Source organism: Bidens hawaiensis, unplaced genomic scaffold, assembly GCF_021521415.1.
Source record: "Bidens hawaiensis isolate Kalapana, Puna unplaced genomic scaffold, B.hawaiensis_p1.1 tig00023423_1, whole genome shotgun sequence".
Lineage (NCBI taxonomy): Eukaryota > Viridiplantae > Streptophyta > Magnoliopsida > Asterales > Asteraceae > Bidens > Bidens hawaiensis.
In genome coordinates, this window is record NW_027493679.1 from 28,366 (window position 1) to 53,462 (window position 25,097).

Consider the following 25,097-nt stretch of genomic DNA (forward strand, 5'->3'; position numbering starts at 1 on the left):
AAGGAGCTTAAAGGTTATTTCAAGCAGATGCTGGCAAGAGAATGGAAGAGAATGGAAAGAGGACTACCCCAATTATAAAGTCAACAAGGGTAGGTCGTACCTTTATCCATCTGAAATTGATCCTGATACGGGCAGGAAGCGAAAGACATGGAGATACAAAATGCCTAAGGATCATGGAGAGCCAATATACCATGGCGAACCGTTCACTCCCAATATGCTTTATGACTTTGTCTCCTAGGAGTTTGACAACAGCACAAGAGAGTGGTCATACGCTGTGAGACCATGCCCACGCTCCGGTTATTTGATGAGCATGGGCCGATCTAAGAAAGGAATATATGCTGAAGCTATACCATTCCCCTTTGTCCACATTTGAAGACGTGCGGAGGGACAACACTAAAAAATTGTTGAGAAGTTCAACAAGTTTGTTCGTTATCTTGTTGACAATCAACTATTTGACTACGACTCTTCCTTCGACTACGAGACCGATTGAAGAAAGAAGCTAGGGATATAATACTAAAGACTAGAGGGAGATTGTTAGGCCCTGTTTTGTATATTAGTCTTTCGTATTATATAGGTTTATTCACGATGTATTCTACTAGCTTACGGTTTCGTTTATTGTACGTTTAGGCCCGAGGCAATGTACTTTGAGCCTATTGGGCCGTTAATAATAGAAGTAAGCATTGCATTGTTTCACCTATAAAATGTGAAGCAAGCACATGCCAATATAATCTTTTGCAAAAAACTCTATCTTATCCATCTACCAACTTTCTCCCTACTCTCTCTTTCTTTCATCTTCGGGTAATAACCAAACACTCTAGATCTGAGATCTCGGTTAACCTACTAGTGATTTTCGCTAGCTAGTAGGAGAGATAGATCCAAGAACTTTGTTGTTTGATCCTTTCTAAGGACCTACACTTTTCTGTAGTTGTCAAAGTCTTAGCTTGCTATATATGTTATAGCTAAGTGGGTTCGTATTGGATGCATGAATCCTGGAGCTACAAGGATGTCATATTGATCAGCGTATTCGGAGGTTTAAACCTTAAAAGAGATTTGGTAACAGCAAGAGCAAGAGGTGTTCAAGTACAGTTACACAGTGGCGCTAGGTTTTAAGACCGGAATTCTAAATTGAAATTATATCCTTGGTGCTTGTTTAATTAGGAGAGTTTTCTTTATTATGGAAGTCTCTAGAGCTCGTTGTGAGACTAAGTAGGTGCCGGTTAAGATTAAAGATGATTCATTGGATGTTTTTTCCATGATTGTGTCTGTGATAACCATATTGAAGTTGGGAGTGCTTCAATGGGCCTTTTGGGTAACTAATGTAAAGGTCGGCCACTATAACTAGGTGTATTGGAATGTTGAAATCTTAGCTTGTTCATAGGGAATTGAAGGCTTGGAGAACTTCTGTTGTTGAAGTTAGCTTGTTATTGGAAAGGGAGGCTTGGTAGATTTTTGTTATTGAAGTCTACTAGAGTTACTGGATAGGGTTTTGTTTGGATGGTTGTTGCGGTTCTTGCAAAGCCTTTTAGTGGGAGATTGTTAGGATTTGTAAAGGCTTTGGGCCAATTTGGGTTTAGGCCCAAATCGTTGACAAGAAGAACAAGGGCTCGGGCCCGTTATTGTTTACTGCTCGTTAAGCTATTAACTCTAGTCATATATCTATTTATACCCTTGGTATGTAATTGTAAACTTTGCACCTTATAAATGAAATAACCTAGTTGCAGCCAGTGGAGGTAGGTCCTCCACTGTGACCTAACCATGTAAAATTCTGGTGTAGTGTTTATCTTTTATATTTTCGGTTTACTGCATGATAATTGCGTGTGCTTGTTTGTCCGTTGTTTTGTTGCGCCGCTTTGTTCCTAACATGCTCCACAAGTTGTGGGATAGCTTCTAATGCTCATGTATGGTTTGATGTAATTTGTTTGTTCCCTAATTCTGGTGAGCCTCTAGTTAATGAATGTGAAAATTGGTTGGTTATGTCTTTTTGTAATTGTTCTCTATAGGGGTGTATATGAGCCGAGCCCGAGCTTCAGTTTAACTAGACTCAAGCTTAACTCGTTTTGCTTTTTATTTTCACAATAATAATTTGATTTAAAATATTTTAAATGATAAAAAATTTAAATGATAAAGATGACATATACACAACTACATTCTTAAAATGAAGAAAATAATAGAAATCTTACAAATTTAATATAAGTCTAAAGTTTCAAACCCAATCATAAACCAAACCGTTTTGATCCTAAACTAGTTAATCCCCATGTCCCGTTAACATTTAGACAGTCTAATCATTTTCATAATTCTTTAACACCCCTATTTGTATTTCAAGTAACGCTCTCATAAGCATATCAAGGTTTCTATTTTGAAAAGTTTTCATGTTAAAATTCCAGTACACCCATTATATGTGTAACAAACACTAATGGTTTGAAAAGTTATTTTTGGTCGTTTTCACATATAGGTATGTTTGGTATGAAGTAATGGAATGAGTTGAGGGATGAAATGGATGGGGTAATAGAATGGATAAGAGAATGAATTGGGTCATTACCATTATATTGTCTTGTTTGGTTTCCATGTGGGAATGGAATGATTCATCACTTTATTAATAATAATAATAATAATAATAATAATAATACAATTATTAATAAGAACTATTTTTCGGACCTAGGCACTATGGTGACATTATCAAACCAAATAAATATAACTGTAAAACCGTGAATCACGGATGCACGATAGAAGTGTTTTTAATTATCAAATTTAAATTCATTATGATAATAATAATGTTGACAATATAAATATAATATTACATTTATTATACATATCAATAACATTAAAAATTCAACAGTAGTAGTAGTAATAATGATGATGATGGTTGTTGACTATTCCATTCCTTAAGAAATGAAAAAAAAAACACCTTTTATCAAAGAATGAAAATGCTTAAAAAAGTAAAGAATGCATTCCTTAGAAATGATCAATTCCATTACTTCATGACAACCAAACATGCTTAATTTCATTCATTTGGAATGATCTATTCCATTCCGCCTTCCATTTCTTCATACCAAATGCTACCCTAATATTTGAATTCTACTTGTAGGGAGCCTGAACTTATCAAGAAAAATCCTCTCTGCAACATGAATTAAATACGCATATGGCTCCGCGAGGTTTAGTGCTGGTTGATAACTAAAACTATGGGTGCATTAAAGGGGCGCTAGTGTGGGTAATGTTCGTAGATTGTTTACCACATGGCAAACCCACCGCTAACTATGTGGGTAGTTTGCCAAATTACAATTTATGACAAAGGTTTATCTTGTGGTTATATGACCGTTAGAGACTTTGAAGAAATTAAAACGCCCATTAATATCAATTTGTTGCATATAAAAAACACTAACTCAACACCATTTTTATTCACTCAAACATTTCACCATTTTTATTCACTCAACATTCACCATTTCTATTCACTCAAACACCTAATGGCTAATTTTTCAAATGATGATCTCTGGATATTCATACCGCCGAACAATTCAGATAACGATGTTTTTTCAAATGATAGTAGCATATGGTTTTAAAGATCTCATCAAGCCTGAAGAGGAAGACACGACAACTTCATCGCAGATTTCTAATAAAATCGTTCGACGTGATCATGAAAACAGTAACGAAGTTCTTATGAATGATTATTTTGTGGAGGAACCAAAATACAATGACAATGTTTTCCGTTACCGGTTTCGTATGTCAAAACGGTTAATTGTTGGTAGTGTGGAAACACAATATCTATGGTTTCAAGTGGGATTTGACGGGTGGATGAAAAAAAGTTTTACGGCAATACAAAAAGTCATGTCCGCCGTGAAAAACCGAACACATCGATGGCAGATTTGAACGATGAAATTGGTCCTATGCAACCGAAGAAAAAGGTAAAAAGTCCCTTGGTTCGTCAAACCAAATTGATTGGGTGACAAACTAGATACGTACACGTTAAGAAAAAAAAAGCAACGCTTCAAGATTTGGTGGATGCTAAAAAACAGCAAGTAGAGGATTCAAGAGCGTTAATTGCTGAACAACGCGAGAGTGTAGCCAAAGGGATGTATGACAGAAACTTTTAAATATACTCGGCCACACGATCATCTAGAGGATGAGGTGAAGAAAAATTGCTATAACCCGCAAACGAGAAATTGCGGAAAAATATAATTGGCTGAAGGATCATCTAGTTTAGATGTTCGTGTTTTAATATTTTTGGTTTTGATTTGTCATATTTTATTTTTCTGGTTTAATATTTTTAATTTTAATGAAATTTAATTTTAATCAAATTTAATGGTTTTATTTACTTTTAAAGTTTAACAAAAAATTAAAGAAGTTTTAGTGTACTTGTGGGTGGGTGGGTGGGTGGGTGGTAGAAATGAAATAATGACATATGATTATCTAGTGTATGCATAGTATTAAACTTGTTTGTCTGTATGCTGTTGGTGTGCTTTATTTGCAATTTTATTTGATTGGCGTGCTTTTCTATTAAGTATACCATAAGCTAAACACTGATTCCATTATGTAAAGATCATTTATAACTATAAAAAATGTCTAATTTTTTGTAGACTGTTCACGCCACATCGCGCAGGTTTCTACTAGTGTGTGTATCATAATTCATATTGAAAGAACAAAATGGTCATTTGACCTGTAAAAGCTATTGAATTTTCTTATAATCTCTTTGAAAAAACCTCTAGTAATACAAGTTCTAATTGCAGACTTCCCTAATTTGTTGTGGGTGTGTCACAACAAGAAAAATCTCCCATGGGTAATTATCTTTACAGATCTTTGGTTTCACATTATTAGAATTGTTAAGCTGTGAAAGTTCAGTTATTACCGGAAAGCTCTATAAGAACTATGTAAAAATGCACTTTCTAGTAAAATTTGAAATTATCTTCAATTTCAAATTAGTATCATAATTACAAATTATTTATAGTACAGGTTTTGCTTCAATTGAAACCAAATAGTCAATGTAAAAGTTCACTTAATTAGACATTCATCAATTATTTAAATATTTACACCTAATTACAATTAGGGAAAATTGTTCTGCTTCTAATATTATGACTGTTAATGATTTTCTATTTTAATTTAATAATATGTGGTTACAAATTATATGCAAACGAGCTCGCGTGACAGACTTAGAGGGCTCCTATGATCGAAAACCAAGTAAACGAGCTCTTAAAGCCTAGCAAGCCAAGCTCCTTGTCTTTCTTTTAAAAGTTGTTCTTGTACAAAAGCTAACTCCTTGTGTATCCAATCTCTGTGTAACTAAATAACACATATATAAAATACAATAAATTTTGAACTTTTGAGAAAAATAAGGAAGTTTTGTATGATCAAATTACCTTACAAGAAAGCTCTCCTTGAAAACCACCATTGACCGCCGATGTATTAACATGAGTTTGTGTAAATCCTTCCAATAAATTTCAAGCATGTTTCTGTGGGCCCAAAACAAGTATATCAGTGCAACAAAATCTCAAAAAGATTTGAAAATCAAAAGAAAGTACCTCAGTAGGTGCTACGTGTCTAGAGAAATTAAGGATTTCTGTTAAGCTTTATGATAATGATGACCAGTGCATTATCGAGTAGTCAGACTTGAAATACACGTCATGCTTTGAGGTAGCCCATGCCAGATTCCTTAACTAAAATGTACACAATACACAATACATGATGTTTGAAAATACGCATTCTATATAATTGAACGAACATAATGCAACAAATTAAAACAAACCTGAAAACGAAGCACCACACTGCTCTTGAATTATGAAAGAACTCATAGTGGTTACCCTTTGGTTTTTGTTTGGATATCTGCACACATAAAATGTTGAAATGAAATCAGAAGCGGAAAAACTAATCAGTAAAGTAATTATATATATAAATAGAATAATTATGTAATTACATCATAAAGTAATTATATATATAAGTAGAATAATTATGTAATTACATCATAGAGTAACTATGTAATTACTCTATTATTTAATTACATAATTACTCTACCTGTATATATAATTACCCTACTTGATTCTCATGTTTAGCACATTACTTTTATTTGTACATTAATTTTCCTCTATATATATTTAATGCTTTAAATGAAGTTTATTTACACCGACTAAAACAGAATGGAGTGACGCATGTATTGTTTAAAGCGGTTTCTCTTTTCTTTTGAAGCTTTGTCATGAGTAACCGCTTTAAAATAAAACTTTAAATGCTTCTATAGAGGATTTTTAGCTGTCTCCTTTTTGATTATAATGCAATCCAAAGCTCTGGTTAAACTTTGTTTCAGTTACAACTCACCATGTCAACCAGGAAGAACAATGTGGGCAAAAAAAGATGTATTAAAGAAAAAAAAAGAATGAACGGTACCTAAAGTCCTTATTTTTCAAAGAAATTGTTAGGATTAAACGCACACACGAAACTGAACACACACACGAAAGCAGTAAACGAACACGAGGATTTAACGTGGTTCGGTCTAAACTGACCTACGTCCACGGGTGGCAACTAGGTATATCTTTATTGAGTGACCAATATTACAAGTACATAATGTTGTTTATATAGAGACTGAACTAGGGTTAGTAAATTATTATGCAAGAAATCTAAACCGGGCCGGGCTTGGGCCCGACCGCCCACACCCGTCTCCTCTTTTGACTTCATATAATAAACCGGGCCAACAAGGCCTACGAACCCAACAATCTCCCACTCGGAGGCCTTGAGTACTCTCGTCTGCACTCCTGATTGTACTTCTGTAATCTGAACATTAAACTTCTTCTAGTTGCCACCGCCTTCTCATCAATTAACCTGAAGGCTCGTTGAAGCTCCCCGGAGCTCCAACACGTCAGTCATGGCTGAAACTGCCCCTGACCCGTTCTCTGTCCCTACCGGCTCCCACTGTAACGAACTACCGGATCCTGAGATAACCTGAGAACAAACACTCTCCATATTCAGCAAGTAATTCATTGGAGAGACTTTTACAGCTGGAATACTGGTTTTCTTAATCCACTGTCGACCTGGAACTGTAACTGAAACACGACATGTGCTCCCACTGTCACGATGTCCCCCAACTGATTTAACCTTCCTAGCTCGTTCATCCTGAATCTTCACTTTGGCTCTGGGTTTGTTACTTGCAAAACGAACCTTCTTTTGCCCACGAGATTCTGTGAACCGGACTTTGTATTTCACCAAAACTGGATCCACTCCTTTCGGTGACATATCGACCATATACAACGAACCCATTTTCTTGCCACGAGCAACCACGAGATTCCCTTTGACTACTTTCCACTGCCCATTCCCGAACTTAACATCGTGCCCTTGGTCATCCAACTGCCCAACTGATATCATACATTTCTTCAAACTTGGAATAACCCTCACGTCTTTCAAAGTCCAAGAAGTACCGGCTGAAGTTATCAAATCAATGTCTCCCATACCCGTAACCTCTAAAATATCATCATTCGCTAGTCGAACCTTTCCAAAATCCCCAAATTTAAGATTCTTCATCGTTTCACTACAGTGAGTGGCATGAAACGATGCACCAGAATCCATCACCCAAGCATCAACGCTACTCTCAACACTACAAACCAAAGCCTCATCACTACTGACCCCGTCATCTGTGTCGTCTTCTGTAACGTTCACCTCTTTCTTACCATTCGGACACTGATTCCTGAAGTGTCCTTTCTTTTTACAACCCGAACATTCAATATCCTTACGAGTCTTAGACTGACTCATCTTCCTGCTCCCACTGCCTCGCTGTTTTCTCCTGTCTCTACCTTCTGTGACTAGCATATTGCCTGATGATTCACCTGAACTTCTGCGTCTTGAATCTTCTCCCAGAATCAGATCTCGAATCCCATCGAAAGTAATATTTGTAGACGAACTACAAACTGCAGTCACTGTTTGCGACCAACTGTCGGGCAAAGAAGATAATAACAAGAGGCCTTGAACTTCATCATCAAACTTAATGTCAACTGACACTAAGCGGGACAAGATCGAATTAAGATTATTGATATGAGTTGTAACTGACCCACCCTCTTTCATTCTTGTTGTCACTAGCTCTCGGATAAGATAGACCTTATTCGCTGCCGAAGGCTTCTCATACATGTTGGATAGTGCGTCCATCATACCACGGGCTGTGGTTTCTTTCATGACGTTAAACGCCACATCTTCCGACAACGACAATGTAATACAAGCCCTAGCTTTCTTGTCTAACTTCTTCCAATCTACTTCTGACAACTTTTCTGGTTTTTCATCCTCAAGCACTACATCCAAGTCTTTCTGACAAAGTAGTGCCTCAATCTGCATCTTCCACCAACCGAACTTCTGTCCGTCAAACTTCTGTATCGAAACCTTTCCGTCTTCTGCCATAACAATGACTAAAACGAAAAACTGGATAAAAACAGAGACAGACACAGCAACACGAGCCTGAACTTAACGGCTGTTCAACTGAACTCTGTTAAACAATCAACCTATTTATACGCAGCGGAATATCGAACTGAAAATCAGAAACCGAAACTTTAAACTGAAACGATAAACCTGACAAACGCGGTTGGCACTGGTTCTAAGTTTCTTTAAATTTCTTCTGACTTGAAACTGTTCTTCAACGAAAATAGGATCTTGATTCGCTCGTTCTTGGTTTGGTTAGGCTGATCAGCGATAACAGGTAATCAGGCCGGCTTCACTGCTCGGCTACCACACTTATACTTCGACCACAAACCCGTAACGGCAGCTGGTTACTCAGTTATGTCGGCTAGACTGCTCGACACGACTTTTAGCGGTTGATGCTTCTTGAATGACGATCGAACAAATCGGTAATAGGGTGGCGGCGCTACTGCCGGCAAACCCTAATCGAACTGATGACCAACAAGACGAACCCGGTGACCGCTGGGTTAATTTGGCGGCTGCCAAAAAACGAAACCCTAGATCAACCCTATCTTCTGCTACTCAAAAAACAACAAGCGTCGGCTTACGGTGGTGTATGGCGGTGGACTGAACCCTAGTCGCGATCGTCGGGCTGGGTTTAGTGGCGGCGAAACAGCGGCGGCGTAAACCCTAACGACAATCGGAGAACCGTAGCGGCGGCGGAACCCTAGCGCAGTAGGGTGGCGGCGGCGGGAGGTTTGGCGGCGACTCGGCTGGTTCAACGTGTTATTCGTGTGATCTGAACCTAAGCTCTAGATACCACTTGTTAGGATTAAACGCACACACGAAACTGAACACACACACGAAAGCAGTAAACGAACACGAGGATTTAACGTGGTTCGGTCTAAACTGACCTACGTCCACGGGTGGCAACTAGGTATATCTTTATTGAGTGACCAATATTACAAGTACATAATGTTGTTTATATAGAGACTGAACTAGGGTTAGTAAATTATTATGCAAGAAATCTAAACCGGGCCGGGCTTGGGCCCGACCGCCCACACCCGTCTCCTCTTTTGACTTCATATAATAAACCGGGCCAACAAGGCCTACGAACCCAACAGAAATTACCCCTTCAAAGGTTTTGTTTTGAATTCATTTTTTGATATTATACCTTTTATTTCTTAATATCCAGATCTAAATTTTAATTTTAATTTTAACTAGGTAAAAACGTACCGCGTTGCGGTGACACGGCGATGCAAACTCGGTTAGTAACAGTTATGTTCGTTACAACACTAACACTAAATAATTCGGATAAATCTGTAAATGTTCAAAACGGGGTCGGTACACGTACAACTTATGATCTAAATGATACGAATTTGATCGGTGACGGTTAGCTTTGTTAAGGTACCAACACTAAACTCAAAAGTAAGTTAGTGTACACCCATAACAATAGCAACACTCATGTAGCTTATGATATAAAAATAAATAACATATTAAAAATGATGTTTATTTTATGGGTAAAACCCGGTTGTTGATAAAACACGGGTGTTACGGAGGCAAGTCGATTAAATTGGTCGGTATCAATAAAGGTCGTTATCTCACCAGAAATAAACCCTAATAACAAATTCGTCAAATTAAAATAGGCAATGAAAAATATAAAACTATAAAAGAACCTGAATTTGCAAAAAAAAAAAAAAAAAAAAAAAAGCGATCAGTGACACCGACCTCCATTCGAATTTGAATCTAAATTATGTTTCAGAACTGAATTTAAATGTCATATACTGATATTCTAGAATTATGTTTCAGAAGTTAGAATCATAAGTTGATACAAGTGGAAAATCAGGTCGCTCACATGGGAGAACCAAGTGACATCATCATGTCCCACAAAAAAATTCTCACATATTGGTAGTCAACCAAAAAGGTTCGAACTTGCGCAGGAAGTTAGGAAGTGTGTTGAAGAGTTAACATAAAAATATAAGCCATCCCACTACACATGGATAACAAATTAAGGCACCAAATAAATATTATAAATATCAAATACAAGTCTCTACAAAAATCTGTGGCATCGGCGTTTGATATTTATCTTATAGTATAATTTTATTTTTTATTATAATTATAATTATAATTTTAATTTTAACAACCCATTAGAAAACAATAAATTTTGTTTAGCAATTTGAAAACTAGTTCATCCCCCATTCTTTGCAATTACCATTTTCTAAAGTAGATTAAGTTATTTAAGAATATACCTTGATAACCACCGAGATACTATGAACAGTCATCATGTTATATTATCTTCCTAATTGATTAGCCAAATCTGCTAGTAACGTAAGATGGGTAGCATCAACCCTGACATTTATAATCGACAAAGCAATTAGAAAATGTTAAATCTACAATACTTTAAGCATACCAAATATAGAACCAAAAAAGCTATTTTAACTACAAATTAGTCATTCTTCATATGTGTCTGATCTATATTACAAGATGCATGTAGTAAAACAAAATTCTCATAATATTCAAGAAAATACATCGAATATCGATTTATCTCACTCTTTAAAACCTCGATAGAAATACATCAACAAAATCAATGAATATATGTTCATAGAAATACAAAATCCATAAAATCTTGATCCGTACTTTTGAAAACAATCTATGATTTTGATGCAAATAAGTAAAACGCTTACATTGACCACTGAATAAGAGTTTTCGTCTTTGGGAGTGAGATCTAGATATTTTAGAGAAGTGATGAGCGGCGATTATGTGATTGGAGTTTCAATCCTATTTTAAAGAAAACTCCACGTAACCCTAATCTATATTTTGCTATAACTACCCATGTCAGCCCATTTCATGAAAAAATAATCTATGGCCCAACACTTTCGGCCTTTAATTCAATATATATATAAACAAAACTTTTAAAAGCTTTATGGTTACTTCCTAAATTCTCTCAATCCACCATATTGCTTTATTTGTAAATGGAGGCTTCTCATGCATTTGACCCGAATTCGCAGGTACAGGTCTCAGCAAACCCAGATATCTCTTAAACGGGTTATAACATCTCATTAAATCAAAGATTAATCTTACAAAAATAATTTACATGAAAATCCTAAAAAAATAGGGATATACTAAAACTTAATATCCGCCTTTTTTTAAGAAAATATTATTTATAATTAAAAAATAATTTTATAATAAAAGAAAATAAGTGGGTCAATGGTCACCAAACTCAGATAGATTTTAAACGGGTTATAACATATCATTTATTTGTGAAACTCTTTTATCATCAAACTTTAAGTATATATTATTAACTGTTTTACAATAAATAAATTAAAATCCAAAAATATATATAAATATTAAAAACGAAAAATGTATAACAACCCCCGTAATACGGGGGAATAAAATATTTTATATTTATATATATAAGGGTGAGTTCACTGGCAAATTTAAAAAAGTCGGGAACTAGGAAACTCAATCTTACATCATCCATCTAATCTTAATCTTATGGTATACCCTTTGTGTTCTTTAATCCTCTACATCTCACATGACTTTATCAAACTAAAAAACCAACCCCTACCCCTAGCTAAAAAAAACCCACACCACCCCCACCCCACCCTAGTTAAACTGAAGTCAGATAAAGCCTAAGACCAAATGCTAAAAAGAGAAATTTTTTTTTGAACGGCGATGCTAGATAAATATTTAGTTTTTTTTCTTTATTTATTTTTTTCGTTTTTTTAAAAAATTATTTTTTTGGAGGTTCTTTTTGTCCCTTGCAAAAATGATGTATGTAGGTGATCAATGGTTGGGAAGGGTGTTCCTCACTTACCCACTTTTTGGAGTGTCTTTATGAATCTAGCTATATATATATACACACACACACACACACACACACACACACACACATTTAAAAACTTTAAAAAAGTTAAGAACTTTAATAACTATTAACAACCAAACACTTTTATTATATATTAACATTATCTGGGAGTAGTTTATCTTATTTTTAAAATAAATTTTTGATTACATATATAAATCACAAGTTTGCACATGTTTAAAATTTACGTTATAACAAATTTACATGTGTAAAAAAACATAGATATGTGTAAAAAATAATTTTCATAATTGTAATCATAAATATAGATATAAAAGTGATAAAAATACACTCAAATAATACTAGTATACAAAAAATTAATATAAAAAGTCGGTTGTTAAGAGTTCCTTAATTGGGGAACTAGGGAACTATACATTATGCAAAATGTGTTTTTTACATGTTATTTTTCACCAAAAAATAAATAAATAGTCCGATCTCGTTATGATATATATTACATATATGCAATATTGTTGTATTATATATATGTAATAGTGTTGTATTAGGTATATGCAACAGTATTGTATTGCATATATTTAATAGTGTTGTAATGCAGATATTGAATAGTGTTGTATTTCATATATATATATAATGCAACACACTATTGCATATGTGTACTACAATAATGTTACATATACACGCTATATCACGTTCATTATTATCTATTTTTTTTAATATCACATGAAAGAAAAAAAATTAACATATTTTAAAAAAAAGTTATAACTAAAATATTTCTTTCTAATTTCTCTGAACTCTTTTTCAGAAGAGTTCTCTTTGAATATATATATATATATATATATAAATGAAGACATAAAAATCCTACGTGTCACGATGTGGTCGCTTCCCTTTTTTTTTGGAGTCACTAGATTTGCTTGATTTTTAAATGTGGACTTCTTATGCATTTGACCCGAATTCATAGGTATGTGTCTTATCAAACCCAGATATTCCTTAAACGGGTTATAACATCTCATTAAATAAAAAATTATTCTCACCAAATTATTGATGTAAAAATCCTATAAAATAGGATATACTAAAAATTAATATCTTATTTATTTTAAAAAGGATATATATATTATTTAAATTAAAAAACCAATTTTATAGTAAAAAGAAAATGGGTCTTGGGTCTCATCAAACCATAAGTATATTATTAACTTTCATAAATATTATTTATAATAAAAAAACCAATTTTATAATAAAAAAATAAACAAGTCTTGGGTCTCATCAAAACCATATAGCTTTTAAACCGGGTTATAACATCTCATTTATTTGTGAAACAATTTATCATCAAACCATAAGTATATTATTAACTTTTATACAATAAAAAAAATATAAATTCAAAAAATAAATAAATATTAAAACAAACAATATAAAACAACCCACGTGGCTTATAAGTTGGATTTGCCTGAAGAGTTAGAAGGGATTGACTCTACCTTTCACGTCTCTCACTTGAGCAAATGTCTATCCGATGGCACCTCCCACGTGCCCTTAATAGATATTGAGATTGGTGAGTAGTTAAACTATATCGAGCAACCTATTGAGATAGTAGACCGTAATGAAAAGCAACTCTGTCATAAACTTATTCCATAAGTTAAAGTGATATGGAAACACCTAAAGGGATCAGATGCCACTTGGGAAGTGGAAGAAGAGATGCGCAAGTTTTACCCTGACCTGTTTAAGAAATAGTTAGGTTTTGGGGACGAAACCTCTTTTAAGGAGGGTATACCTGTAACATCCCAAATTTTTCTTGAATAAAATTAAATATTAATTGTGTCGGAAGAGTAATTTGAGTTAGTAGAATAATAATAATAATAATAATAATAATAATAATAATAATAATAATAATAATAATAATAATAATAATAATAATAAGGATAAGAATGGTGGGCTAAAATAAATGGAATTAATTATGGACTTAAGATGAAGATGGACCTAAGGTCCATGGGCTTAGGGAGTATAAAACCCTTTAACCCTAAATCCTTTCCATCTCCATCATTTCTACACCCTAGCCTACACCAAAAAAACACACACTTAAGCCAAACACTCTCTACACTATTCTATTCAACGATCCAAGATCAACCGAAGGTAAGAAATCATTTATCTCAGTTGACCCAACAATTTAGAACCCGACACCGTAGCCCCAGGATGCCGAATGAGCCTTTTGAATCTAGATCTAGATATATTCGGGTGTTTAATCAACCAAAAACGAGCTTAAGGGCCACCTAAGCTCAGATCTGGACACCCCAAAGCTACACGAGTCATAAACTATCAAACTCTGGCCTACCATGGTGGTTAACGGCAGCTGACGGCGCTGGAATCGAAGGAAAACCCCCAAAAACGCGAAAAAGGAAGCTGAACTGAACATTACGGCGTATAAGTATATACGCGGTATATGTATGTGTTGCGTATAAGTATATACGCTGTATATGCATGTGTAGTGTATAAGCCCGAAAGACCTTGTTCGGGATCATATACATCATCATATACGTGTATGACGATACGATACGGAACGATAATATTGTGTTTACTATACTAAATCATATTGCGGAATCATATAATAAAGGAATTGATAACACATTCACTCATAAACAACATTATATTGATATAACACTCAAAGTACAAAAGATGTTCTCTCTCATCTGATTATCCAAAACCTATTCCAAATATGACAAGTTAAAGACTATTTATACAAGAACCTATGGTAACGTACAAGTCCCTTGGCGTATAAGACTTATACGCCGCTTATATGTCTTATATAAGAATTATACTCCGCGTATAAGTCTTATACGCTGGCCTTACTTATACGGTACCTTAACATATTCTAATATTGACAATTTAGCCCTAATACAATACAATTATGACATATTAAGCCCACAAGACTTAGCATTAAACAATAATACACTAACAGACTCCCCCTTGGATAATGCTAGATCTTGAAATCTCCATTCTGTTAATCCAAAACTTTAATCCCAATTTTTACAACTTGTAGATATAATAGACCTATGTCATATAAACTTCAAAATTTGGATCTATCAAATTACCCACGGCTGCTTGTCAGCACCATAGGCACCCGAAGATTCATTCTGTAGACCTTGGCCAAATCTATAATAGTGATGGTGGATAAAATTTTGAAGAAAAACCACCATAGATTCCGATCATCTATACATAACTCGATCATATGATATTATGAAAAATAATCCACCATCTTGAGGATATTAGACCTGGAATGAATTCCTGTAACCATTTTTTTACATTCCTTGCAAACCCTTGCATAAACACATCTTCATCATTATCTGAATCATCATCATTTGAATCATTAATAGCCATCTGCAGTTCCACACAAACACAATAAGCAACTGAATTTTACCTTTACAGTTAAAGAAAATTTCCCCTTATTTTGACTATTTCACAAACTGTTGAATATATGATCAAAATATCATCAACAAGAACCACAATACTTCAATTTTTCAAACAAAGATTTCAGATTTAACACCCCAAATTCCAACTTCCGAAAGACCCATTTCAATAATTCAATCACACATGCAATGCAATATATGATTAAAGCATCGGATATACATACCTCACTTGTAGTATACACAGTTTAGTGAAAATGTTAACTTGAAATAGAAAAACCGAGTTGTAGTAAATATGATGTTTAAAGATTAATTAATGTGTAGAAGATATAGACTCTGAGTTGCAGCAAATATAACCCCATATCTGAGTATTAATACACAACCTACCTGTTTGTCGGAAAATCTCAAACCTCGCGTCAACAGTAGACCCACTAGATCTTTCTAAAAGATATTATATTAAAAACAGAAGAACTCCGTATATGTAATACTGCTAGACCTTATAAGTTTTTGACTTATACATCGTATAAGTTATATAAACTTATACGCCATATAAGTAAAGCACTTTCACACCCCCATCTTGGGCCTAGGAGTGCGACCGACAGTTGGTACCATAATTGTAAATAAATAAGAGTTGCATTAATTTAGCGGAAGACTTATAAACTTCAAGGATCAAAATGTAATATTTATATATATTCAAAAAGACGGGATTATAAAATACCCGTTTAAGTTATAACAAAAGCATTACATGTTTTATTTACAAACCACCATTTTGAGTTTACAAAATAAATCCGAGCCATCGGATATCATAGTACTTCGTCATTCCAAGCTCTAACTTTGTTCACCTGCAAAGATGTAAATAAAATACGTCAGCAATCGATGCTGGTAAACACGCTGACACAAAAGTAATTTCTTTTACTTTATTACCCCTCGAGACTACGCCTTCCTCGGCCCAACATGGCTTAGAATAACAAAGTTAAAACAACACATTTATAAACTCGAGTCTCTACTCTAGGTCACCTCAGCAAACACCGCAACGTTCGACTTAGTTAAGTACCCGTAAATATACACATAAGGTTGTACTCCCTGCAGGAGAGCGTCCTACGACCAAGGGTGGTGCGGTGTGACCATCGCGTAGTACCACCAATGTAAGGATCCAGACACACGTATACCATAGCCTGAGGGCTAGGTTTGTACTTTTATTTATAACGGTTTTAAGAACACATAGTTCCTTGTAACCAATTTTCACATAACATGTTTGAATCATTTGATAAAAAGTTTTTAAAAGTTTGGGGGCATATTCACCTTATCGCTTTGGGATTGGCTTCACTCACCGTCTGAGGGTCTTTCCCTTATTTATCTCTCACCTATAGTACGAGTATAAACATTTGTTAGTCGGATATACAATCCGGCTTAAGACCTTTAGTCTGATTTTATAACTCAACCTCGATGAACCTTTAGTTCATTTTCTTTTACTTGAAAACCTTTAGTTTAAAAGTAATTATAAACCTTTAGTTTATATAAAAACCCGACGTTTCTCCTTCTCTAAGAAACATATTCTTTTTATTTTATTATTTAAGAATACACATTATTGATTAAATAATATTTTCATAACAAAGATTATACATATATATATATACTTACACACATATATATATATTTCCAATTTAATCTCTTTATTCTTTTCTTTGTTATGTTTATTTCTCTTTTATCGAGGTATCGAGTATAACCTCGACTTAAGGCTTAAACCTTGAATATAATATTATATTATATTGATTTGTCGTTACGCCTAACCTTTGTGGCATATTGGAAACCCTTAGGAACTCAAGCAGCACTCCGACGCCGCTTCACTTCTCGATCAACTTTTGGTATGCCAACGACAACACCAATCTTTAACACTCGATGACACGCTTTACAAGACTCATTGCCATAATAACAACGCCTTCTTGGTATGTGGGTGGAGGGTGGCACAAAATTTGAGGAAACGTCGACACGAAAATCAAGGATTGGAACACGTTTATCGAGAAATTATGGCACGCATATCGAGGTAGGTTGAGTATACGATTGTGGTATTGTAGAGAGATGTTAAAGAGAGAAAGTAAAGCTGATTTTGGGTTGTGAAAATATCAAACCCGAATGATGCTATTTATAGGCAAATTCGGGGATCCCATCGCGGTACGCGATGGGTCCCTGAACTGGCCTATTGCGTATCGCGATATAGGCCTGTTGAATCACCACGTAGACCTGCCAATATCCATAACCGACTTAACATCAAACATAATAAAACTGAAAACCATGATGGAAGAACGGATTGATCAATATGATTCCTTGCTTAACTCACAAAATTATGTTTCTTTATGTTCTTAGTTTAATTTTGAAAATTTTAGTTTACAACTTTTCGTTCTTAAACTAAAAAGATTTTACATTTCTGTATTATTTTCGATTTGGGTGAATGGTGAATCGGGTTTGGATATCAAAGAATCTTAATCGAGTGTTTGTTATTCAAAATTGGGATTTAAAAGTTCAAGCGAATTTATGAGGGTCATTAATTTGGACTTGTTTAAGTTTGAAAATGTGAAAATTGTTGTTTGAAATCAAAATTTTAAGGGGACTCATCAAGGCCTTTAATTTGGACTTGATTGGGATCGTAAGTGTGAAAATTTTCAAGTTTAAACATTGTTTGAATTGATCAACGTATAAGTGCTTGTAACATTACGAAAATTTGGAGCCAAAAATGACAAGTTTTTAAAGTCTAGGGATCAATTCTGCCAAATTCCAAACTCCAGGGTTAAAAAGAAAATTCTGATTTTTTGACCCATCGCGCTATGCGATGGATCATCAGAGAGACCCATCGCGATACGTGATGGGGAGTCTGACAAGTTTTGACACGTGTGCCACGTGGCACACGGTGGCATCATCTGCTGCCACGTGTCACCACGTGGCAACACTGCTGCCACGTGTTGCCACGTGTCGCCACGTGATTGTCCACTTAAACTTTTATTACAAAAGATTCAGAGACATCAATGATATGATTAAGGTTCGATTAAGCACATAATATCAGAACATGATCAGATTCTAATCTCAATTCAGGCTTATTTTGATTTTTACCATGTCACCCCAACTTAACTTAAACCTTGAAACTAGCAGATCAAAAAATTTAAAACTACTAATTTGGCAATCATAGCAATAATTTTCGACAAGGCATACCCCCGTTATCAAGCAGTACACTAAGTTTCCTCTACCAAGGATGAGTATGCATGATTTTATCTACCGGCTTGAAGACATTGTGTCCCTTGTGGTCTATTTCTTAATGGTAATAAGACGCGAGCAAGGAGACAATGTATGACTAACAACGTATTTTGATGATGATAGCAGTGAAAGTTGTACAAAGTACAAAATGATCAAAGTTTAATGACTTTTCAGGGTTCGCTCTTTGAGAACGATTTTTAAATATTCACCAAAATGAATACCCATATGTAAACCGCATAAAGACCTCAATAGCTCAAGAAACCTAGTGCATCTCATCAATACAGGATTTAAGGCCATAAAACCATACACCGTTGAAATGTAGATTATGTACTAGATGCTTAAAACATTTTTATTAATTCTTTATTTTTTTTTTATCTACAAAGACATAAGACTTGAGTATGACAGTCTATTACATTTATGTCTTCAAAAGACTTTTGCTAGAATTCTAACCCATCTTTCAACATGGCAATTTATGTTTATATCACTTATTCCCTTACTTGTTTATTCAAAAGCCTACCCATACACCTAACTTTAAGCAATAAACTTTTATACTTCAATTTACTGGTACTTGGAACAAGACGATCGATGTACTATCATTTTCATTTTATGATTCAAACTCATTTTGAGGAGCATTTTCTATTGTTTTTATGTTTTACACATTTGTTTTTGGATGTTTATCACATTTTTCCAATATTTTTGGCTTCAAAGGTCGGAATCCATAACCTCGGGATCACTCACTTTCCCACCTCTCATATTCTTAATACCGTTAAGCCACAACAATACAAAAATCTATTTTTATCGAAAGCTTTAGTAAAAGGATCAGCTTTTTGTTCGTCGGTGTGAATTTTGTCTACGGTGATCGACTTCATCTCGTTGCAATCACGAATGAAGTGATACCGTAGGTCAATATGTTTAGTTTTGCAGTGACTTACCGGGTTCTTAGTTATGGATTAGAAGTAGTGTTATCTACAAAAATAGGAGTAGTAAGAAATTTCAAACCATAGTCACGCATCTGTTGTTGTATACATAAAACCTGAGAACAGCAACTAGATGCAGCCACGTACTCAGCTTCACAGGTAGATAGCGATACAGTTGTGGTAGATAGCGATACAATCTTTTGCTTCTTACACTGCCATGTCTCCAACCTGTTACCAAAGAATTGACAGCCGGTGGTGGTAGATTTAGCGTTAAGCTTGCAGCTTCCATAGTCAGAAACAGAATACGCTCTCAGCTCAAATACATCGTCTCGTGGATACCAAAGACCGACCCCTGGACAACCCTTTTGATATCGAAGTACCCGCTTCACCAACGTCAGGTGAGAGACTCTTGGATTAGATTGATATCGGGCGCACAAACAAGTTGAATACATGATGTCTGGCCTTGAAGTAGTGAGGTACATGAGGGAACCGATCATAGAATGGTAGAGTGTTTCGGCAATCTTTTCCCTGGTGGGATCAGGACTAATTCAATAATTTAGCGGGATAGGAGTGCTGATCGGTGTTGAGTCAGCCATATTGAACTTTTCAAGGATATCTTTGACATACTTTGTCTGGTGAATAAAGATACCATCAGACATCTGTTCGACTTGCAAACCTAAGAAAAACTTCAATTCTCCCATAGCGCTCATTTCAAAATTCGACTTCATAACTTCCTCAAATTCTTTGCACAGAACATTTTTTATCGACCCAAAAATGATATCGTCAACGTAGACCTGGAGTATCAGCAAATGACCATCTACTTCCTTTGTGAAAAGTGTACAATCAACGGTGCCACGAACAAAGCTATTGTCCAACAGGTGTTGAGGCAATGTTTCATACCAAGCTCTCGGTGCTTGATGTAATCCGTAAAAAGCTTTGTCGAGCAGGTACACCTTATATTTGTGAATAGGATCGACAAACCCCTGTAGTTGTCCCACATAGACTTCTTCACCCAATTTTCCGTTAAGAAAAGCAGACTTCACATCTAACTTGTACACCTTGAATCCTTTCCAAGATGCAAAAGCTAAGAAAATCCCGATAGATTCAAGTCTAGCAACGGGAGCATAAACTTCATTGTAATCGATTCCTTTCCTTTGATTAAAACCAAGAACCACTAATCGAGCCTTGTTTCTGACAATAATTCCGTTTTCGTCCCTTTGCACTTGAAAACCCACTTGGTATTAATGCATATCAGGTGGATCAATAAGTTTCCACACACCAAGCTTTTCAAATTGTAACAATTTTTCTTGCATCGCATTGACCCGCCTTTCTTCTAACAATGCTTGTTTATATGTCTTCGGTTCAATTTGTGAAATAAAACATTTGAACGAGAACCGGTTTTGAAGAGGAGCAACTTGAGTATAATAACAACTGAGACTTTGGTTGAGTTGACTTCGAGTTCGTACTCCAGTATTAAGATCTCCAATAATATTCTCTTCCGGTTAATATGATAAAGTACGAGGAATAACTTCATCAGGAACCACCACATCATTTCGAAGATTCGTGACATTCTCTTCACTAACCGCTTCATCGGAGATAACAACATCAAAATTAGGTGTTGGTTGAACCAAGGACTCAATCACATCATCATGATCTTCACCATTATCGTCAAAGGATGGTGTAGCTGGCGTATCATTAAAAGGTTCATCAACAGCAGGTGACGGGTCATCATTAAAGATAGGAACATCTTGTGTATTATTTTCTTCATGAAACCCTTCACCCAAATGTTGTTGGAATAACAGTGTGGCCGTTTCATCAGTGATTTCCTCTTCAGGAAATGAAAAACAACTCCACAAGCTGTCATAGTCAAACATCCATGAATCTCCCTTTCGTTGAACAGGAGTAGCATACCGTTGACAGTCAACATGTTGTACTTGCATAATCTGGTTAATGCTAGGTAAAAATACACGTCGTAAAGGACTAGCATAACCAACAAAGAATCCTTCCACAGACTTAGCACCAAATATACCATCAGGATCAAGAATAGTACATTATGAACCAAATGGCCAAGCCACCTCAAGTTCGGCTTTCATCGATTAAGTAGCTCGAAACAAGTTTTGCCAAACTTATTTACCATTAGAACGCAGTTAAGAGTGTAACAAACCGAGGCAACTCCTTCTGACCAAAAGCTTACAGGTAGTTTTGAATCAGCCAACATAGCCCAACTGTTTCAATCAAGGTCATATTCTTTCATTCAACAACTCCATTCTGTTGTGGTGTATAGGGAGCACTGAATTCATGAAGAATACCACGCTCGTTACAGTATTGATGCATTCGGTTGTTCCTGAACTCGGTACCATTGTCACTTCTGATCCTTCGGATGGGCAGGTTATATAAGATCTCGAGCCTCTTGAATAAGATCATCAAGTTGTCGAAGGTCTCATATTTTGACTCAAGAAACATCACCCACAAGAAGCATGAGTAATCATCAGTGACCACCAAACAATAAAGTTCCCCGGTGATACTTTGACATTCACGGGACCAAACAAATTCATGTATATCCTCTCGAAAGGTAAGTTGATTGAGTTGAGAGACTTCTTCTTTTGTTTACCCTTCTTACAACTCAAGCAATCAGTACTCAAATTAAAAGCCTTTATGTTTACCTCTTCAACTAGTTCATTAGAAACAAGATAGTTCATCTTGCAAACATTGATGTGTCCCATTCGGCGATGCCATAACACAAACCCATTTTCTGATGCCTTGGTGACAAAGCACTGAATAGTGCCTTGAGTCGATGATGAAACACTCATATTAAGAACATAAAGATCATTCTCCCTTGGTGCTTTCACCAATATCCAGTATTCTGGAATATTGAACCCAGACTTCATAATCTGACAATCTTGACTTGTAAAGTGAGTTGAAAAGCCTTTGTCACAAATTTGGGAGATACTCAACAAATTATTCTCCAACTCAGTGATGTAATTCACATTCTCAAGCATCACCTTCCCGTTCGATAAAGTACCCTCACCAACAATCGGTCCTCCATGATTTCCCACAAACCCCACATATCCTCCTCGAATATATTTAACATTCTTTAGCAAATGAAGAGTTCCAGTCATAAGTCGAGAGGCTCCACTATCCATAATCCAACGTGAGTCATTAGATCTTGAAAACCCCTACAAATGTATGCACTTAGTAAAACAAGGAAACCCAAGCCTTCTTGGTCTTGGGTTGTTTCAATTTCTCATAGAAACAATAATCAAAACTATCATCCTCATAATCATTTAAAGATTCAACCGATGAGCATGATTTAAACGAATTAGAATTTGAAGGCTCAGATTTTAAAGACTCAACTCATTTATCTTTATCAATTTTAGAAGACTCTACTTCCTTCTCAATGGTTAAAATAACTGGTTTATCTTTGATTTTACCCTTAACCACCCAGTTTTGTTTTCTTTGAAAACCATCAATTTTCTTAACTATTGAAGACTCACATAATTCAAAAATCTTTTTGACAAGTTCCTTATCAACATCCCTTTTTAAAATCTTAATAGGTGGAGATGTAGATTTCACAAATAAAACTTTCACATGTGGTTTTCTGTTCATCACAGATTTTCATTATTGAGAGAATCTTTTAGGACATAAATAAAACAAATTTCCTTCCTCATTACAACAGAAATATTTCCTCCTATCAACAAACTTGTTAACAGGATGACCATGATTCTCTTCTCTATCTCTCTCGGCCTTGAGTTTATAAAACTCATCATTAGATTGCTTTCTAAAGATAGCCTCTTTTTCTTCCTCAGAGGTCTCACCTTTAACAAAAGCAATCTTTTGAAAACCAACATTCTATTTTACAAACTCATTGTTTCCCTCTTTGAACCCAATACCTTTTCTTTTGTAATAAAAATTGGTTTTAGCAAATTTAGAATTCTAATTACCAGTTTTAATACATGATTGAGTATCAGATCTGGTTTTAACATTTTAATTACCAGATTTATCACTTGTTTCAGATTTGATCTCAGAAAGCACAAATTTAGCAACATTCTTACCCACTTCGCTCTCACATTCAGAGTTGTTGAAAGACTTAACAGATTGCTCATCACATGAGAGAGATGATGAAACATCATGATGTAGTGAAATAGTCACCACATTCATCGCCTTGAGAAACCCTTTAGGCTCTTTTGGAACATATGAGCTCCAAATAGGTGGCGGTACAACATGATATTTCGGATAATCCTTTAGTCCTTTGAGATATCAACAAAATGCTTTGGGGCAATGTGATCAAGGAAATATGATGAGGCGGAATAGCTTTTAAGTTTAGTATTAACTCTTTCAGTTTCAATTTTAATTAGTTGAAGTTCCTTTTTTAGTTCCACTTTCTCATCAACATGCCTATTAATAGCAATTTGTTTATCTTTAACTGTGTGAGCTAATATAGAAATTGTTTTCTCATCTTGTAGGATTGTCACCCACAAGCTTTTCTCACATTTTTGAATCTAGTCATAAGCCTCTTTAATACTCTTATAATCAAGAAACACATTATTGTAGTCGGTTTTAAATGAATCAATAATAAAATCCTTTTCAACAAACGACTCACAAACATGTTTTAGAGTAGAAAATTTTACATGTCCAGCCATGCAAGCATGATGAATGGACTCATCTTCAATATCAATTGCCGTTGGAACACCTTCAGATGGCACAATTTCATCACTCATTTATTCAAACTTTGCAGCTTCATCAGTTGCCACAATCTTATCTTCTTCATCGTCAATTCCAAAGTCAATCTTTTCATGAGGCACTTCCTCGCCATTGAACCAACCTACAAAACTTTCAAACATATCAGGTGGCAAAAATAAATTGAAGAATTCATTTGGAATCGAATGAAAACTCTTTGGAGATTATGTCCCCTAAGGATCACTTGACATCTCCTCAGTATTGTTCTCTTGTTAATCATCACAATCAATATTTCAGCATCAGTTGGGTCAGCAACAATATCTTTGGTGTCTACATCTTTATCAGCTTCACCTGCATTTGCAACATATACATGTTCTCCAGCTTCCTCATCAATCACCTCAGCAACATTTGCATGATGAAAAATAGAATTAAAGTTGAAACCCTCATCCAATTATTCATGACACACTTTTGATGACGAGGCTTCATTCTTCTTTAATGATTCGGCTGGTGTAGGAGAACTTTGATGATAAATTGCTTGCCGATTGTAATCCCTACCAAACGGATTAGAACTAGCATCTCAAACTTCTGGATTTATGTATTCCCTCTTGAAGTGACCTTTTTCTTTGCATCGAAAACATCAGACCTTTGACTTGTCAAATCTGAGTTTTGAAGTAATCTCTCTGAATCTTTGAGCTCTAC

General features: G+C 35.2%; 1 protein-coding gene across 1 annotated transcript; it reads right to left on the reverse strand.

Moving 5' to 3' along the window:
- Positions 1 to 20,269: 20,269 nt before the first annotated feature.
- LOC143567526 (uncharacterized) lies at positions 20,270 to 22,864 on the reverse strand. Its single transcript, XM_077053926.1, has 3 exons — positions 22,385 to 22,864; positions 21,241 to 21,733; positions 20,270 to 20,943 (listed from the first exon to the last, which is right to left on the reverse strand). Exons 1-3 carry the CDS (start codon positions 22,862 to 22,864, stop codon positions 20,270 to 20,272), a joined length of 1,647 nt encoding a protein of 548 aa, XP_076910041.1.
- Positions 22,865 to 25,097: the final 2,233 nt, after the last annotated feature.

What these genes read in the sequence shown, in the direction of transcription:
- LOC143567526 (XM_077053926.1), bottom strand. Translation starts at nt 22,864, where the DNA reads ATGGATAGTGGAGCCTCTCGACTTATGACTGGAACTCTTCATTTGCTA. An exon ending in CTAATGAACTAGTTGAAGAG is followed by an intron (nt 21,734 to 22,384) that starts GTAAACATAAAG and finishes TTTGGTGCTAAG; the next exon opens with TCTGTGGAAGGATTCTTTGT. An exon ending in TCCTGATGAAGTTATTCCTC is followed by an intron (nt 20,944 to 21,240) that starts GTACTTTATCAT and finishes TGGGTTTTCAAG; the next exon opens with TGCAAAGGGACGAAAACGGA.